General features: G+C 36.5%; 1 protein-coding gene across 1 annotated transcript in view; it reads right to left on the reverse strand.

Annotated features, from left to right (window-relative positions):
* The window catches only part of RYR2 (ryanodine receptor 2), an 814256-nt gene that overhangs the window by 108418 nt on the left and 685401 nt on the right, over positions 1 to 20437 (reverse strand). The window contains exons 74-79 of the mRNA XM_018042460.1: positions 17640 to 17774; positions 14048 to 14092; positions 13202 to 13314; positions 10853 to 10949; positions 8976 to 9079; positions 7251 to 7302 (exon numbers count right to left, since the gene is read on the reverse strand). Coding sequence (XP_017897949.1) covers positions 7251 to 7302; positions 8976 to 9079; positions 10853 to 10949; positions 13202 to 13314; positions 14048 to 14092; positions 17640 to 17774 — 546 coding nt within the window. The remainder of the gene's footprint in view (positions 1 to 7250; positions 7303 to 8975; positions 9080 to 10852; positions 10950 to 13201; positions 13315 to 14047; positions 14093 to 17639; positions 17775 to 20437) is intronic.

The following is a 20437-nucleotide window of genomic DNA, read 5'->3' on the forward strand; positions in this document are numbered from 1 at the left end:
GACTGGTTCCAAATAGGAAAAGGAGTATGTCAAGGCTGAATATTGTCACCCTGCTTATTTAACCTATATGCAGAGTACATCATGAGAAACGTTGGACTGGATGAAGCACAAGCTGGAATCAAGAGTGCCGGGAGAAATATCAGTAACCTCAGATATGCAGATGACACCACCCTTATGGCAGAAAGCAAAGAAGAACTAAAGAGCCTCTTGATGAAAGTGAAAGAGGAAAGTGAAGAAGTTGGCTTAAAACTCAACATTCAGAAAACTAAGATCATGGCATCTGGTCCCATTACTTCATGGCAAATAGATGGGAAAACAGCGGAAACAGTGACAGACTTTATTTTTCTGGGCTCCAAAATCACTGCAGATAGTGACTGCAGCCATGAAATCAGAAAACACCTGCTCCTTGGAAGAAAAGTTATGACCAACCTAGACAGCATATTAAAAAGCAGAGACATTACTTCACCAACAAAGGTCTGTCTACTCAAAGCGATGGTTTTTCCAGTAGTCATGTGTGGATGTGAGAGTTAGACTATAAAGAAAGCTGAGCACCGAAGAATTGATGCTTTTGAACTGTGGTGTTGGCGAAGACTCTTGAGAGTCCCTTGGACTGCAAGGAGATCCAACCAGTTCATCCTAAAGGAGACCAGTCCTGGATGTTCATTGGAAGGACTGATGCTGAGGCTGAAACTCCAATACTTTGATGTGAAGTTCTGAACACCAGATGTGAAGAACTTACTCATTGGAAAAGACCCTGATGCTGGGAAAGATAGAAGGTGGGAGGAGAAGGGGACGACAGAGGATGAGATGGTTGGATGGGATCACCGACTCAATGGACATGAGTTTGAGTAAACTCCAGGAGTTGGTGATGGACAGGGAGGCCTGGCATGCTGCAGTCCATGGGGTCACAAAGTTAGACACAACTGAGCAACTGAACTGAACTGAACAAACATGAATACTATTTATGCAAATGAGAATATGAATACAAAATGTCTCTTAGGATATAAAGTTGTACCTTTTCTCAAACACATCATCTCCTGTATGTATTTTGTTACCTTCAGAAACAATGGGTATGAACTAGGTTTGAGTTGAAGAATACATTTAGAGAAGTTGGCATTTAGTAAAAGATGTGCTTGCTCTTATATACAGGAATTTGGGACTCTTATCTGACAGGTATTTCAAAACAATCCTTTTTTTTTTTTCTTAAGAAAATATAGTGAGATTTGCTTCTAAAAAGGTTAAAATTTGTAATTTAAAAAAATCTATTAAGCTTGAACTACAGAATTCAACAAATCCATTAGCTAAACTTGTACTGATTGGCATGGGAAATGCTGGGGCCACAAGAAAACTATAGCAGATGTCTAGCCCTTTTTAATGTACTTAAGAGAAACTGAAAGATTTATAGGTATAGGAGATAAGTTTTTCAACAGCAAATTATATCCATGTAATATGATAATGCTAGATAAACAGTAGGTTGTATTAGATGGTCCTAAAATACAGAACTCAATTTTCTGGATCAAACTGATCATTTCTAGTCAAGGAAGAGTGATACTGTATGCCAGAAAGAAAAAAAAGTGAATAAAATCCATACATAATGGGGCAGAAGCATGACACAGAGAATTTGAAGAAAAAAATTAGAACCAAAGTAGAGGATACTTCTTCAGACCATGCAGATATCCAGAGCAAAACTCAAAACTAGCAATGAGGATTCATAAGCATAAAGTTTACATGGGATACTTCTCACCACCACCATCTGCTGGAAATTTCATTCTGCAAAACAAGTACATTGCATATCTTTTTCACTTGCCTTGCTGATTATGTCACTCCTCAGAAGACAGAGGATGCAAAAAGAAATTTTCAGGTTGAATTTCAAACTGAAATCCATTTTGGATGGATTTGGATGAGGCAGAAGAGAGAAATTTCATAACGAAGTGACCATTGCATTTTATAATTTTAACCAATGAAGAATGAAACACTGGGTATAACTTAATGTGTACCTTTCAATAAATTAGTAAGAGCAAGAAGAGAAAAAGTTTTTGTTAGCCAGAAACTCAAAAGAGTGTTTACTTTATGATGGTATTATTCTAGATACTTCTACGTGGTTATCTTATTTAAATTGGTAAAACCATTCCATTTGGACAGAACGGCTTGACAGTTTAGAAGGAATGATGGGATATAAAGAGACATTCTGAGAATCAAGCATGAGTGATCACAATGAGGAGAAAATGAAAGGGCAACAGCAAACCAACACGGATGAACTGGAAATTTTCTAAAATGTTCACAAGAAGAGATATATATGATAGAAGGAGGGTGCTGGGAAGATTCAAAAAAACCACACACATTAACCCAAGGTTTAAAATAAAGTGTGGCTTGAAGAATACAAAGATTTAAAATGAATTTTAAACATGCAGCCAAAGGAAGGAGAACAAGGAATACTAAGTTATGACTTAGTGCAGAAACTGTAGTAATAGTAAGAGAAAGTGAAGAACTCATCAGCTTAACCCTCACTGCTCATTAACTCATTAACTCATTGCTTCAGACTTAACCCCCAAAGAGAAGTGATTTTTAAATGTGAAAATTACCTACCCAAGAGAAATGAAAACTAAGACCCCAATGAAATGTCATGCCACATCCACCTGGTTGACAAAAATTAGTGACGCATAAAATATCAGATATTGGAGAAGATATGTATCACCAGAATCTCTCTTAAATGTAGCAAGGAGGAATGTAATTTGGGGCAGTAACTTTGGAAAATGGTTGGGCATCTCAAATTTAACATTCATACATCCTATGACCCATGGCTTTTGGACGTGAATAAGAATAGGCATTTCAAGCCCATTTTCACATAAGCAAAAAAAAAGAGATTCAACAGAAAAGGTTACACACAAAAAGGTAAATGGATAAGCTATGGTGTAGTTGCACAAGGGAATATAAGTCAAATCAAATGATCTCCAGTACACACAAGAGTATAGATGTATCTTGGAAAACAACAGTAAAACTATTAAGTACCCAAACTTTATACATAGCATCATGCCCTTTTGTTTTCTTTTTTTAATTTATTATTATTATTATTTTTTTACTTTACAATATTATATTGGTTTTGCCACACATCAACATGGAAGCAACCTAGCAGATTGCTTCCATCAGCAGATGAATGGATAAGAAAGCTGTGGCACACATCATGCCCTTTTAAAAGTTAAAACAACTAAAATCTTTAAAAATACATAATTATATATATATATTTATATGCACACATATATATAAAATGCATGTTTACATGTAATAGGGCTTTCTCAGGTGGCTCAAGGATAAAGAATCTACTTGCCAGTGCCAGAGACTCAGGAGATGTGGGTTCAGTCCCTGGGTTGGGAAGATCCTTTGGAGGAGGAAATGTCTACTCACTCCAGTATTCTTGCCTGGAGAATCCCATGGACAGAGCAGCCTGGTGGGCTTCAGTCCATAGGGTCTCAAAGAGTCGGACACAACTGAGTAACTGACAATGCACACATATATCATATATATAGTAATAAATCCATATAACTAATGAAAACTGTGTAAAGCTCCTTTGTCCATGGAATTCTCCAGGCAAGAATACTGGAATGGGTAGTCATTTCCTTTCCAGGGAATCTTCCCAACCCAAGGATCAAACCTGAATCTCCCACATTGCAGGTAAATTCTTTACTGTCTGAGTCTCCATGGAAGCCCCCAAAGGAAGCAAGGTTATCTTGAACAAGGGATACAAGATGATGATTTCCTCATATGGGGAGGCAGGGTATGGGTTAAAGAGAGAACCATTTTAATTAAGGTAGGTAATTATCAAGGTCTTAGCTTTTCTTGTGAGTAGGGAGTTTATGGGTATTTACTACATTATTAGAAATTGCTAAGTAACTACCAATAATGGGAACTTCCCTGGTATTCTAGTGTTTCCAATGCAGGGGGCGTGGGTTCAACCCCTATTCAGGGAACTAAGACTCACATACCATGCAGTGCTGAGGGGTAGAGAGGGATTAAAAAAAAAAGGAGTCAATAATGGGAGTGTATCATGGATCCAGAGTTCTAGTTAACCCAATTCTGGGCTTCAATTAAAAAAAAAAAAGAAAACTGAAATTTTAGAAAAACCAATTAAGATGTGAATGCTGCCGTCTTCCTACAATACTGAAGAAAGATAGGATGACATAAGTCTTTTGAATAGAGTTCAAGTGTCAAATTCAAGTCAAAAATCATCATACATGAATGTAAAATGACCACTAGTAAATTCTGAGAAACCATGATGTCCAAGAGAAATTTTCAGACTCCTGGGATGCTGGCTATCAAAGTGAAGAAAGGCAGCCTCCTGAAACTACTAACTCAATAGTTTGATGTGAATCACCAAAACTAGCAACTTAGGGAGACACTGGGATAGCACACTTACCAAGTCTGTGGGTAACATAAATGTAAAGAGATACTTAACACTGGATGAAAGAACTGAACTTTAAAACTATTTTGGCCTTGCACAATGAATGGTTCAGCTCCAATTAGAGAACAGATGACTTAACTAAAGCCTACAACAACTGCCAAAATAGAGATATGTATGATGAACCTCAGAAGAAATTCATAAATGACCTGGAATTGAGGTGAAAAGGCAAGCTCACAATGAGAGAAAAAATGCAACCTGGCTGTCAAAAAACTAGTGAGTTCTTATAATTTCTTGTAAATGTATAGAATCCCAGGGCAGAATAAGCCAGGATAAAGTCCCACTGTGCTCTCCACAGGTAAACTGATAGCCTGCAGAGTGTGTTCAAATAATTTCTAGGGGCACACATCTTGATTACTGATTGAGAGAAGAATGAAGTGATTAAAGCTGGCATTCCTGGGATACATTAAACAATAAATGGAAAGAGATTAATTTTGATGGGAAAATCTTGAAGAAAAGTGAGCATCAACAAATATGTGATCATTTCTCAAAAGAGATAAGATTTAACTGTAGGATGCAACCAGGACAAGTGTGGGGGCTGACTCTTCTCCCATCACAAGGAAGAATTTGAAGTTATCAGGAATCTTCTACTCTCAAAACAGGAGCCTTTCCCTTTCCAGACCTCTTGCTCATTGCTTCTTCAGCTGAAAGGAAAACAATCCATGGACTACTTTACAATCCCCTTACTTATCAGTTCCCTCTTGTCTCATTTCCTTATTTGTCTTATTCAGAATCCAAGATCGAACGCCTCAGCCACTCTCATAATGACAGAAAAAAACCCTATGATCCTCTGTCCTTCAGCAACAGTCTGGTAAAAATTGCCATCCTTGACGAATCTAACTTCTTGCCTTCTCTGACTCTGCATTTGGTTCTGGAACTGCTAGGGAAAAGCCACACAACCAGGAAGACTGGTACTGCCCAAATTCATAAAAACCGACATCAATGAGGCTTTGCACACTGTCTGGGGGTTCCATTTTAGTTTCTAGTCAATACTCAGTACCAATTTCCATAGAAGAAAATATCTTTCCTCTTTCATCTTTTAATCAAGTGTTTTTAAAAAATTTATCTTATTGAAGGATAGTTGATTTACAATGTTGTGTTAGTTTCTGGTGTATAGCAAAGCGATTCAGTTATACACACATGGCTCCCCAGGTGGTGCTAGTGGTAAAGAACCTGCCTGCCAGTGCAGCAGACATAAGAGACAAGGATTCGATCCCTGGGTGGGGAAGATCCCCTAGAGAAGGGCATGGCAGCCCACTCCAGTATTCTTGCCTGGAGCATCCCATGGACAGAGGAGCTTGGCATGCTACAGTCCACAGGGTCGCAAAGAGCTGGACATGACTCAAGTGACTTAATACAACTATCCCAAACTCCCAATCCATCCTTCTACTTTCCTGAAAACCACAAGTCTGTTTACTATGTCTGTGAATCTGTTTCTGTTTTATAGATAAGTTCTCTGTGTCATATTTTAGATTCCATACATAAGCAATATCATACAGTATTTGCGTTTCTCTTTCTGACTTACTAAGTATGATAATCTCTAATTCTATCTTATAATTCCATCTAGATGTTTATGACCTTGTATCTTTCGCCCCCTTCTCAGTCTTCTCAATAAAGAGACTTACGCCACATCTACTCACATGGAAATCTCTACTTCCCCACAATACACACTTGGACCATCCATGCTCCCTCAAAATTCTCTGCAATTATTCTCATCATGGTCACATGATGTCCATGGAATAAATCCTGGGGAATCTTCAATCCTTATGTTCAGTCCCTCAGCAGAGTAAGACCTTGTTGACCACACATTTCAACAGTTTCTATGTATGCTCACACTTGAGATTCTCTCCTATTTTTCCGGGGAGAAGTCCTTTTGTTCTAGCCATCTCTTAAGCATTCATGTCTTTAAAGGCTTGGTCCTCTGCTGACTGTTCTTCTCATGCTTCCTTTTCTGCCTAAGCAAGATTATGTACTACTGTGGCTTCAGTTTCCTTCTAATGCTGACAAATAACAAAGCTATATTTATAAGCCTTCCATGAGATACAGAATGTCAGAAATGACTATCTTACCACACACTGGACATTTCCGCTTAGATGTCTCACAGGCTTCTTTAACGAACATGTAGAAAATTTAATTTGCCATCTTGCCTCTTCACTCTAGGCCTGCATTGATTCTGGTGCTCCCCACCTTAGCATATGGTACTGCTGTCAACTCAGATGCCCAAGTCAGAAGCCTCAGAGAAACCTGACTCCTTTTTTATACTCATCGCCTCATTCATCTCCTTGTTCTAAGATTAAATGAAATAAGCACCCAGTAAATACTTAGCTATTACTATTTTTGCACGGTCAACTCATCATTCAACAGTCAAGGACTTCCTTAAAACTCAGTGCTATGCAGCCTGCTCCATATACTTCTAATTGCTCCTCTACCATTAAACTTGTCAGCATCTTTTGGGTAATCATTTGTTCAGAGTTTGCCCTTTCCATCAGATGATGAACTCTAAGAAGAGAGGATGTGTGTATTTCTCTCTGATTCACCATGTTATCTCCAGTATCTTGATGCCCAGTGAATATTTGTTGAATGAATGAATGTTTGGAAAATTAGTGAGATGCCCATAAATAAAATGTTAAATGAAGAAACAATGATTATCTGTCAAAAAAGTTAGAACAGATATTCAAGCAACAAGTGAAAAGTTGAGATTAATGCCCTTAAGTTTTCTAAAATTTAACAATATTTTATTTTAATTGAAAAATATGTATTTTTATATTTTACCATTAAAATCAAGACATTTATTTACCTTTGCCATAATATCTGCATAAGCCATATATAAAAAATCTTCCTCCAGTTTGCTATGAAAAATAAGAAAAAAAACAAGTTTTTAAGTAGGTTACATGAAAAATTACCATCACTATATAAAATAACCTTCTTTCAACAAGCGTGTCTTTTTCTAAATGAAACAAACACAAAACTTAGAGCAATCATTCAAAAATATTGTAGAATCAGAAAGCAAAGATATTAGACTTCCTCAAGAGTTGGCCCCATCTTACCTTACAGTCTAATATAATAAATATGTTTGTGTATAAATAAACAATTTACTGATTTACACACAAATGTAGTAACATTAATATTTTCTTAAAAATACAAACATTGAAACAAGAAAATTTACGTGATGTCAGGTATCTTGACAGCAGAAGTGATATCTGACATTTTTTGGAAAGACTCCCCAAATTATTACATGACTACATAGTGAAAAAATATTATGGTCATAAAGATTCTTAAAAATTAAAACAGGTTAAAATCTATTTATTATCTTCTTTTGAAAAAGCATGAAAATCACTAATTCACTGAAGAAAGACTTCCATCAAAAAATTCCTGATGTTTGCAAAATTATCTTAGCAGTTTTAAACTTACAGCCATCAGAAAAGTCCACTTATGAGAAATACCTCATTACCTGACAATGCCAGACAGGGAGCTGCTCTATGCTTAGGGATGAGATGGTTTTGTTAGTTAGGAAATAATAAGAGAGAGAGAGAGAGAGAGAGAAATAGTGAGAGAAAGATGGATCACATTAGCTAACAGGGAGAAATGTACATTATTATGACATGCACAGAGGTCAGATGAACTCATCAAGACTCATGTGAACAGGGATTTTTAATTAAATTCTTTTCCTGCTTTGCCTAGGGCAAAGCTGGCTTTCTTTCCCAAGACAGGGAAGCTGATGAGGGTTTAGAAACCTCTTCAAGGTCTCATCTGCGGAATGAATCTACGCCGTGCCCCTATAATGGGCAGATGCTGGCACACTTTAATTAGCAAGCCTATGAATGCATTTCTTATTTAATTCCATAGAGGTTTTGCCCTCTGTGGTTTCAATGAATTCAAAAGAACAAGAACCAAGAAAAATGGAGAAGGCCTGTAAAACAGATCTCAAAGAAACTTTGCATCGAGGGGATGGCTTAGCCATCTCCTCAAGTTTCCTAACACTCACTGCACACTGGAGATAATCAATCCAGGAAATTTGGGGTTACTGGTGGTCTCCAACACATTTGGTATTGAAATTTACTTTGGGCTCTTTTGTTTTAATTTCTAAAGGACATTTGTGATAAAGAGAAGATTATAAGAAGATTCAGAATCAACGCAACCAGCTAATTACAATATTGTTCAAAGAATTAGAGCTAGGTAAATATTAATATTTGATAGGTAAATATTAAAGCCTGAAGTTGAACGAGTGTTGGTTCATACATGTATACCAGACTGGTCCTGTGAAGTAAGTGAAATGAAACTCGTTCAGTCATGTCCAACTGTTTGCAACCCCATGGACTATAGTCCATGGAATTCTGCAGGCCAGAATACTGGAATAGGTAGCCGTTTCCTTCTCCAGGGGATCTTCCCAACCAACTTTGAACAATTTTCTCTCCTCTCAAGAAGAAGATGAAATTGAAACATGAACATGTGACGAACAGAACACTCAGACATGGGTTTCTGTTTGTTCCTCCTAGGTCTCCTGTGAACTCCCCAACCATACCATTTCTCCGTTAAAGCTGTTCGACTAAACAGAAGGATCAGCTGATGAAGAGGATCAACCCTCTTAGTTCCTTCATCTTCTTCTGGAGGTTCTGCTCCAGGTTTCTACAAAAAAGTCAAATTCATAAAATTTCACATTAAGGTGAAATGTTCACTCAAACCCAGGAGCTCTATGAAGGCTTGGAATAGCAAATAAAAAGAAAGCCATTTTCTTCCTATTGTGGTGCATGTCTGTGTCTATGTTATATGCATTGTACCTGGACATGTGTATTATATTATCAGTGCAAAAGTATACAGTTTTAAAGAAGAAAGTTGGCACTTCTATGGTAGTCCAGTGGTTAAGGCTCTGCACTCCCAATACAGGGGACGTGAGTTTGATCCCCGGTTAGGGTACTAAGATCTCACACGCCACACAGCACAGCCAAATAAAACAAAAAAATAAAATTAAACTTTAATTTAAAAAGTTGTTGAATAATGGGACAAAAAACACTGTGGGCAAGGATGATTTACACCATTTAAAAATTCTGAATACTATTCTCACAAGCAGCATCATAACTAACTGAAAAGTAAACTGCTACATGGATTTCAGCAGCTCTAGGGAGATCTCAAATACCAAAAAATTGCAATAAAATGCTGTCACTCCATGTATAAAAATTCAGTGCACCTAGCAAGGCAAACTGTTTTATCAAATGAAACATTTTTGTTGCCTATGTAGAGAGAGATAGGTAAAGAATGCTGAATGGGTTAATATTTGAACCACTTACACGTTGAAAACTTAAAAAAGTAATTTCATTTATTGAACATTTACCATAAAGAAAATTATTAAGCATATTTTACTGACTCAAGAATGAATTAATCCTGTTTGTTGAATGACTGATGAATTTTGTAGCTCTATTAGACTTACGAATTCAAACTGATATTCTTTCTATGTAAGTGATGGTCTTTCTTGGATTTAAGGCTTAATGTTGCAGCTAGTATGGTAAATCTGCAAGGTTAAAATATTCTAATATTCTAACGGTTTGATTCTAAAGAAAAATGAAACTCACTTACAATATATAGGATCATTGCACAGCAAAAACTAACACAACAGTGTAAATCAACTATACTCCAATAAAAATAATAACTAAATAAAATATATGGGAATAATCAGGGTTAAGGTTTTATGAATTAGATTAGTTTGTCCATTACATTCCCTGATTATTTGTGTGTTTTTTCAAAAAAAACTTTAGACCAAAGTTTTAACTTTGGAATTATGGAGCCTCTCAGTCTACAAAATGCAGTGGAACTACATGCTTGTAAATTTTCCTGAGAAGGTGGTTCTTGATCAAATTTTTAAATAGATCCACAGCTTATAAAAAATTGAGACAATGGCTCCCTGAGTGAAGCTTTCTCAGTAGCACAAGCCTCCTTATCGGCATGGTTGGATGAAAAATTCTACTTCTCCGTTTATTCTATATCTGCTGTGACTTTCTGCTCTTCCTGCATCCAATCCCTGCATACGTCTAACAACCAGCCACTTTTCATTGGCATTTGTTAAGCCTCAACTTATTTTTGGTGAATCATTCTTTATGGTTCAGCTTTGATAGTTCTATCCTGGTTCTGTGGTGTTTGAAGTTCCTTTGAGGAATAATTTAAAAGAACAATAGAGTCAAATTTTACTTAAATTCTGAATTACTAGCTGTTGATGAGATCTCTTTGAAATAAGAAGAGTGAATTTTCCCTAAACATTGCACGCAGTAATAATTCAGAATAAAGTTTCCTAAGCCCCATAGGCTGCAATAATGTTTCCTCTTTAATGCTATAAGATAAATGGCTCACACCAATGTTATTCCACCAAGCCCAGACCTTCTTTCATCTTTTAACCCAGTAAAAACATACCGCTAAGTCTTCTATCAATTTATCTTCAAAGTAATGTTCTTCTGTTTCAATCCAAGACTTTTCATATCCCTGAAGAAAGAGATTGACAGCCCGATGCCTAAAAGGTAAGCATAATTTCAAGAGCTTTTTAAAAAATAAATTGAAAAGGCACTCAGTAGCACTTAATCACTGGATTATCTGTGCACTAAAAGAACAAATAGAAATAAACTTTCCAATCTCGACTGGAGAGGCAAGACATTGCAGTAGATAGAGAAAGCTTTCTCAGATCACACACTGACCTGGATTCAGTTATTTCTAAGTTTTGTAACACTGGTCAAGATATCCAGCTTTGTCAACTTCTCTCATTTATAAAACTAGGATAACCCCATCTATGCTTCAGTTTTGTGAGACTCAAACTGAGATAAAGAAGATAAAACATGTTGGATAGATGCTCATTACATGGTAGCTCTTATGACATAAAGTGGCTCTGGATAAACAGTTGTGAGCATCAAGAGAGGAATTATTCAGTCTCCCTGTTAACATCAGATACAGCCTCTGAGGATTACAAAACTAAACGTATTAAGGGAACTTTATGGGCGTATATATCCAAAGATTAAATCCTAGAATACTGATGAAAATAGTTGCCTATGAAATAAAGAAGACTAGTAAAGACTAAAAGAATAAGTAGACTCATCTTGAAATTGATGCGATATATGGCTAAGGTTCCACTCTAAGAAAGTCACATCAATAAGGGAACACAAGAGCATATCAGATGTGTTAAAATGAGATGGTGCCACTGTAGAGTGGAATGCTACAACATTAACAGTATCAAAGGTAGACTAAGGAATCATGAGACATAAACTTCTGTTTATGAAGGGCCTTGAAATCCAGGGAGAAGAACTGACCAGGCACCTGGAATGGCCAGAACTCACCATCAATTCTTGTACAAGAGAGAAGCTCAACTCTACTGGTACATCAGAATCCCCTGGGGAGCTTTTACACAGTACATATGCTAAGCCCTCAGATATTCTGATTCAACAGGTTGAGGCTTGGATATTCCTCTAATGAATCTGAGTGTATTTCCTTAAAGTACCAGGTCTGAGAACCACTGGAATAAGGAATACAATTTTGAACAGGGTTATATCAGAGAAAGTGGAATAGCAGACTCTGTTGTATTGTAGAAACTAACTTGTAATTTGCTAGTTGATGGAACTGGATGTTGAGTCAATAAAGTGAGTTGAAGAGGTACCATGAAGGGTAATGCATCTGCATTATTCCCGTAAGTTAGTTCCCTATCAATTCTTTTCCCCAAAGATGAAATAATCACAAAAGTAACAATGATTAACATTATGTTATGTTCAGTTCTAAGCATTCTGTCTACCTCGACCCATTAAATAATCTAAACAACTCTATGAGCCAAACCTTATGGTACAGTTGAGAAAACTACAACAAAGTCAGGAAAGAACCTTGACCAAAATCATGCACTCAGAAGCTGTGAGGTCAGGATTCAAATCAAGGCAGTCTGACCCCAAAGACTGGTTCCTGATTACTCTGAAAGTGCAAGTTGCTTAGTTGTGTCCAATTCTTTGCAACCCCATGGACTAGACAGTCCATGGAATTCTCCAGGCCAGAATACTGGAGTGGGTAGCCTTTCTCTTCTTCAGGGGATCTTCTCAACCCCGGGATGGAACCCAGGTCTCCTGCATTGCAGGTGGATTCTTTACCAGCTGAGCCACAAGGGAAGCCCAAGAATACTGGAGTGGATATCCTATCCCTTCTCCAGAGGAACTTCCCAACCCAGGAATCGAACCAGGGTCTCCTGCATTGCAGGCAGCTTCTTTACCAGCTGAGCTATTAGGGAAGCTGATTTCTCTGTCCTGCCTCAAATATGTGAGCAGATCCTCCTAATTATGTAAAAGTAACAGATAACAAACTTATAGTTACCAAAGGGGAAAGGCTGGGGAGGGATAAGTTAGGAGTCTGAAATCAACATATATATGCTATTATATAGAAAACAGATAACCAGCAAGGACCTACTGTATAGCACAGCATCTATCTACTCAATACTTTCATAACCTATATAGGAAAAAAATCTGAAAAAGAAAAGATAAATGTATAAATCATTTTATTGTACATCTAAAGCTCAACTATACTTCAATAAAAAAGTAAACTCTATTCAATAATGACATTACAGGCCAATGAGAATAACCAACAAGGAAAAATGAAGTTAAGTATTACACAGAAGAGGCAATGAATCTCCTTCATCCTTCCTTGGACTACTATAACCATGTCAAGGTATATGTTAGCCTCCTATCACATCTTAGAGGAAGAGTGATTTTAATCTATTACCAACATTAAAGAAATTCTGACCTCGGCAGATTATATAAAGGAGCCATCCGGAAGCAGGCAACCACAGCACGTTTCCTCTGCTTAGAGAGCAGCTTGTGCCACACGGCCTTTTTCGATCTCTGAGGATGCTCAACCTGAGGTAGAAAGACAGAGACATACGTATTTAACCCCCCAAACATCTTCAGGAACATAGTACTAAACAGCTGTACCTTTTAGCTAATAACTTTCAGATTTTCAATTTTCCAAAAGTATCTTACAATTATTATGAAAATGTCTTCAAGTTACCCAATGCTACATTTGAAATAGTTTCAGATGTTATGTATTTTCCTTAGAAAAAACATCATATTTTCCCAACAATGTGTACTTTTGAAGCTATATCATTTTTAAAAACCAAAGAAATATGAAGCGATCCTATACGAAATAATTTTGCATCCTTTTTAAAATTCAGTTTTGGTGCCAAAACATAAGTAAAGAAAAATTAACCTATCCTGGCTTATGCATTTTCACTAATTTTATCCTAAGAGCTACAACAGTAAATATAAATAGATGCAGTTAAAGAAAATTCTAACAAAGTCTACTGTTTCTTAATATATTTAATAAGATGGAGAGAAGATGACAAGTCTTCGTGAACACATTAGTAGAAGTGAGTAAAAGAATTTAATTTTACAAAAATGTTAAACTATGTAATTATTTTGTTAGATAGGGACAAATAAGAATTTATAAGTTGCAGTAAATGATGCAAGCAAGCTATGTGTTTAGCTAATGGCATTTGGAATTTCAAGGAAGAGATTAATCATAAGTATTAGAGAGAAAAAAATCCCAACATGGAATTCTACATTCATTAGTAATTTCTAGGCAATTGAACACTGTACTTCCCAGATTGTAATATCTCCGGCGCATACATGTAGATTTCTGGAAGAAATAAAAATGTTATGTTAGCTAAAAAAAAGTAAAACTAAAGGCATTATCCTTTGCAGTAGAGAGTCAAAATATGAATGTAATACTAATGCCTGAAGAAAACATTTAGAATGTTTGGATAACAGTGGTTTGGAAATTTTAACAAAGCAATTTGTGTAATTTTAAAGCACTTATTTCTGTGATCCTCTTTCCTCTATAAGATCAAGAAACACTTTCTGATAACTATCCAGTTAGTTCAGTTTTCTTCTTGGTTATGTTAAGCAAAACAAAACATTGTTAAGACAGTGTAGGTGAAAACAGAATCAAGGATAATGCTATTCACCGAGAATAAGGCATTGTGATCAACATGGGAAACACTCAACAAACATAATTAAGTACCTAAGCACTGATGAACGTGCTAGAAAAGGTCTCCACTGTCATGAAGGCTGCCATTTGACAGAGCATTTTAATACCCAAAGGAAAGACCTTAAATAGTGAATTTTCCTATAAATGAAGCAAATAGATGTTGGTAAGATCTGTGATCCGAAAGTGAACATCAAGTTGTGTCTTGCAACCGTTTGAATGTCTGGCTGTGCTGATGCGTTAGCTTGTCTCGTGTTTGAGCATTAGAAAATCCCAAGGAGACAGCTCACTCTTCTGAGAAAGATGACCAGACGTACAGCACAAAAAGTCACTTGCATAGGTCACTGGCATTTGAGATAAATTAAGTCTTTCCTGTGCACCCACTGCTTTTGCAAGTGAAAATATTGTTTAGCAAGTGAAAATATTCTTAGCCAACTATTCTATGATTCACAAATTAACATAAGAATAGAGATGAAAGGAATGGATTCTGCACACAGATATTTCCCACTCTGTTCTGTTTTTTGATAATTCATGAGTTCTTTTATTCATATTCTTGACACTTTGAAGAATACTTGGCCATTAAAATCTGACCTGCGTACCTTTTCCTAGATATTCACACATCTTAAAGATTTACACAGGGATCACCCTCATCACAGCTAGAGAAAGTCAGGGTTCCTTTTAGTCCCTCTTCAGTAATTCTGTATCCTAGCACATCTAAACCATTACTTAGTTATCTATGAGTCTATATCTGCTCCTAGAGCACCAGCCACTTGAGTTGAGCGACAGAAGTCAAGCCCCAGGACCTGCAGAGTACAATGCTGTCGCACGGTAGTGCACACAACATTCATGGGGTCGATAGTTGCTCAGTAAAGTGAATCTCATTACTGTGCAAACGATATCATTCATTATTTCACATGTGTTTATGAATATATAACAGACTATAATAAAACATAGTTAGAGTTCAATAAATTTCATTTAATGTATCTAAAAGTCATTCAAGCAAACTTAGATATGTGCAGGAAAACCAGGAAGAATTAAAAACTCATGAGAGAGTAATGCCATTTAATTGGTGATGCTAGTGGTAAAGAACCCGCCTGCCAATGCAGGAGAGACAAGAGATGCAGGTTCAATCCCTGGGTCAGGAAGATCCCCTGGAGAAGGGAATGGCTACCCACTTCAGTATTCTTGCCTGGAGAATCCCAAGGACAGAGAAGCCTGGCCGGCTACAGTCCAAAGGGTCACAAAGAGTCAGACACAACTGAAGCGACTTAGCATGCACAGGCATATGTAGCACAATCTTCTTTAATATGCATATCATTTCAGATATACAATTCTATGACTTTCTTTTAGCTTTTCTATTTTTAAAAATTTTTGGTCAAGCTGCGTGGCATGTGGGATCCTGGTTCCCCAACCAGGAACAGAGCCTGTGCCCCTTCAAATGGAAGTACAGTGTCTCAACCACTGGACCACCAGGGAATCCTCTGTGACCTTATATATCACTTAACATTTCATTACTTCAGATCTTGTCATCTGCTGATATGATTATTTATATTTAATATTTCATGACAATATTTAGGGAAACATTGTCTAAATAATATTAAATAAGTCTTGAACTGAACTGAATATTTAATATTAATAAAGAAATAAAGTTGCCTAAATAATATTCTATTATCATATTATTAATATTACAGTGTTACACAGTGTGAATACATATTGACAGTCATATGGCATAAGAGTATCTTAGCCTAATTTCATCAGGTATAGTGATAAATTGCATGGCTTTTGAGAAGTTATTTGATTTCAGTAAACAAGAAGGAAATTAACAGATACTGCATTAGATGATATCTTTAGTTATTTAACTGGCTAGGGCAGAGATAGGAGATCATGAGATAAAATAGGAATCAAAGAAATATATTTATTATTGCAGGAACTGGGGGAGCCTGGTGGGCTGCCGTCTATGGGGTCGCACAGAGTTGGACACGACTGAAGCGACTTAGCAGCAGCAGCAGCCGTAGCAGCCGTGTGTTCTACAAAACATTCAGATAACAATATCCTGAGATGATACAGGGCATTTTATTATTTTATGTTTAATGTAAAATAACTGCCCCTCCATGTCAGGCAGGTACTGTCATGGAGACCCAGTGACAGTGCACTTTTGAGTTTGCACTAAACACCTTCAGTCTGGTGTTGGTTGGTTGAATGGGTCTCATGAGAAACAGAGAAAGTCTCTGTGTTGCAGATATTGTATGTAAGCTAGAAGATTCCTTATACAAAAACACAATCCACCAACTGATAACATTTCAGATATTATTGGTTTGGGAATTCTTGAGCAAAGGTAATAAATAAGAAAATAAGACACACAGTAAGCTTTGTAGTTTAAAATAGAAAACAACTGAAAAATGACATAAAACATTATTCTCACATGGTTTTAATATCAATGCATTGCTGCTGCTGCTGCTGCTGCTGCTGCTGCTGCTGCTGCTGCATCGCTTCAGTCGTGTCCAACTCTGTACGACCCCAGATTCGGCAGCCCACCAGGCTCGGCTGTCCCTGGGATTCTCCAGGCAAGAACACTGGAGTGGGTTGCCATTTCCTTCTCCAGTGTATGAAAGTGAAAAGTGAAAGTGAAGTCGCTCAGTCGTGTCCGACTCTTAGCAGCCCCATGGTCTGCAGCCTACCAGGCTCCTCCGTCCATGGGATTTCCCTTTTTGCTCTTCTCTAAATGTAATGTATTGCTGATCCTGAGAAAAATCAGCTCAAAAATATTAAAATGAAGGGTTAAACAAGTGACCTTAAATTCAAATATGAGACCAGGGAAAGACAGTATCTCAAATATGTTGCTTTGAGCAGTAATACAGGTAAAAAACATTTAAAGTCAGGAGTAACTCCTCAAATTTTTGTTAGAATGGTTTAAAATTAAGTATATAATCCTAATTATCTGTTTAATTTTAGAAATATTTTGGAAAAGACAATAAAACAGAGGCCTTGATCTCCCTCAATACATTATCTATCGATGGTTACAAAAATTATAAGCTTGGAAATAGTGTTGATTATATACTAAGCACTCCCCAGTCACAGATTATTTTTAACGAACATGCTGAACATGTATGCTTTTTGGCTCACAAGTTAGCACACGTCCTTTAAAAAAACATTCTTACAAGGTTAATGCAACTGTGACTGAATCAACACAAAAGCTAACCTGTTCAAGATGAAAGAGTACATTTGCTATATCCAAGACCCTTTCCACTGTCTTCTCAGGATCTGAAGTGTCTTCTGTCCTATTGGGTAAGTCTTTGTAAAGAGCCATTTGCCATCTAATAGCAGGATCCTCCAACTGCAGAAAAAAGAAAACCGTTCAAAAAATAGAGGAAAGAGAGGAACACCCACTTCTGAAGAGTCAATCTATAGCTACGTATAAAGCACAGGCACGGGGTGAAAACATGATGCAGAGATCAAGACAGAAGTATCTTGTACTCATGAAACCTGTTATCTGGTGAGACAGACAGACATCAAATAAATGTTTACAATGGTACAGGGCTGCTAGGAAGAAATATAAGGTACCCTGGGGACTTAACCTAATCTGTTGTGGTTAGGAAGATTTCTCTAAACAAGTGCAGTTTCAACTAGGATTTAAGGATGAACTGGAGATCATCAGGGAAAGAAAACAGGCAAAAGCTATTTTTTTTCTTTTCCTTTCACTCAAATCAGTGAAAGAGCTACTTTAGAGGCAATGATATAGGATCACATTCAATGTGACCCTATAAATATGAGTCCTATAAATAAAAGGACTCAACAACAGAGCCTAGACTCACTGAAATTAAGATACCAATGAATATAAATCAATGAAGGCATATTGAACCATATTCTGAGAAAGTAATCTACGGACTCTACTTTTTAATACTGTCAAATTTCTTGAGTTAAAGATATAACCAAATTCTGAAGGCTTTTTAAGAAAGATTATTTTAAACCATAGAAATGGACAAATATAAGCATCTTTCCAGGGACAGATCACTTCAAAGAAATAATTTAGAATAACTATGTCATTAAAAACAGGCAAAGCAATACTTTTATGTTTCTCCTCCCATCAAATATTTCCTTTGAACATGGGAGATGGAGAATAATGAAGCAGAATTGGATCAACAACATCCAAAGCTTTACAACTCCTAGCCAGAGAAAGCAGAGCCTGAATGTTTCAAAAAAAATAAACTCTTATCTAGTTGGAGACAGAATTTCGTACACTGAATGACTTGTCAACACCTACTTGTCCTTTGATAAAACAAAATGCTTTTTCTTCATATACTCCTTTCATTTGCGGACTATTGGACTTACAGATTCTTTTAATATAAAATTACCCCCTGTTGTCCCAGGATTACCAGTCCTACAATTTTAAGACAATGTGTTCAAGAAGGAGCTGAGAACAAAAGAACTCATTGCTTGTAAGTCCATATATATGGGGGCCCAACCCTTAGTATAAAAAGTATATAATGAAATGTCACAACGAATAAGTATTCATTATGTCTTTACTTTCAGGCTTCATTCATTGCAAGATGAAATGCTGATTATACATGTTCATCCTTCTCAGCTCTTCTCTTTCTTCCTGATACCACAATATACAGCATACATTGTCCAAAGTATTCCTATAAGTAACCGCTAGAATATAATGGAAGGATTTCCTCCTGCTTATTCAAGACATAACTTTTCATTTGCTGTTTCCTGAGAGTGGTATAAATACCTATATGAGAGGTACTGAATATTTCCTGTCTCTATTTGGGACCATGGTTCTCAAAGCATGGGCCCAAATTTCCTAGAAATCTTGAGATCCTTGCAGAGACCTATGATCTCCTCAAACACCCATGTATAAACTTGAGGTTAAGCAGGAGGCTTTATGAATATTTTGAATAATGTTCAAAATCTTTTTTATTTTGTCTGCAAAGACATCATGCTTGTATGGGAATTAACCTCCTACTCTGTTAAAATTAAATGAATGATGGACTTCATAAACATGTGCACATGAAATCTGTCCTAAATAATTTCTGTGCATTGCAAATACAGTAAAAGCATGTCACACCTTTATCACATTATAATCTGAAGTGTTAAAAAAATGAATATGGTTTGGATCGTTGGAAATAAACATTTTAATACCCAGAAAGGGACACACTATACTATAATCAATCCTTTTTGACATCTGGACATTTTCATAATTTAAAAAATCCTCAGGAAGGACATCTGAATAGAAGCAAATAGTTGAATCAAAATAATTAACTGCAAGACTTTTCATATTAAATAACTGGTCCAGTAAACAATGAGCGGCTTCACTCTGACTTTTCACTTTCATGCATTGGAGAAGGAAATGGCAACCCACTCCAGTATTCTTGCCTAGAGAATCCCAGGGATCGGGGAGCCTGGTGGGCTGCCATCTATGGGGTCACACAGAGTTGGACACGACTGAAGCGACTTAGCAGCAGCAGCAGCAAACAATTGAATACTTTATCCACTACTATGAAAGCATTTCCAAATAATGGAAAATACTTTGACTACAAAAACTACTTACAGCAAACATTTAACCCACAGTTAAAAAATAGATGTTATAATGGTATTCATTCATGTTTCTCTTCTAAATGTACACTGGCTTTCCTACTACAGTAATTCTTACTATCTCCTATGTGCTAATGACCCTTAAACTTATTTCATTTCTGAGAACTAGGTGTAAAATATCAAATTTTCATAGACAACTGTCTCCATGTCACAAAAGTCCTCAAATTCAGCTGTATGAAGGAAATTCCCAACCTTTATTTCAACTGGTGCCACCTTTTTTTTTTGTTTTTACAAAGTTTGACAGTCTTTGGTGATCTACTTTAGAAATATATCATTTGTTATCTTGAGAGTCATTAATTCATAAGGATTTGCAAGCAGAATAATGAATTATTAAAATGATATATTTTCACTACCTTGTTAAAGTAACATTATATGTAATATTTCTTCTAAAGAGAGATTAAC

The sequence above is a fragment of the Capra hircus genome, chromosome 28, assembly GCF_001704415.2.
Source record: "Capra hircus breed San Clemente chromosome 28, ASM170441v1, whole genome shotgun sequence".
Taxonomy (NCBI): Eukaryota; Metazoa; Chordata; class Mammalia; order Artiodactyla; family Bovidae; genus Capra; species Capra hircus.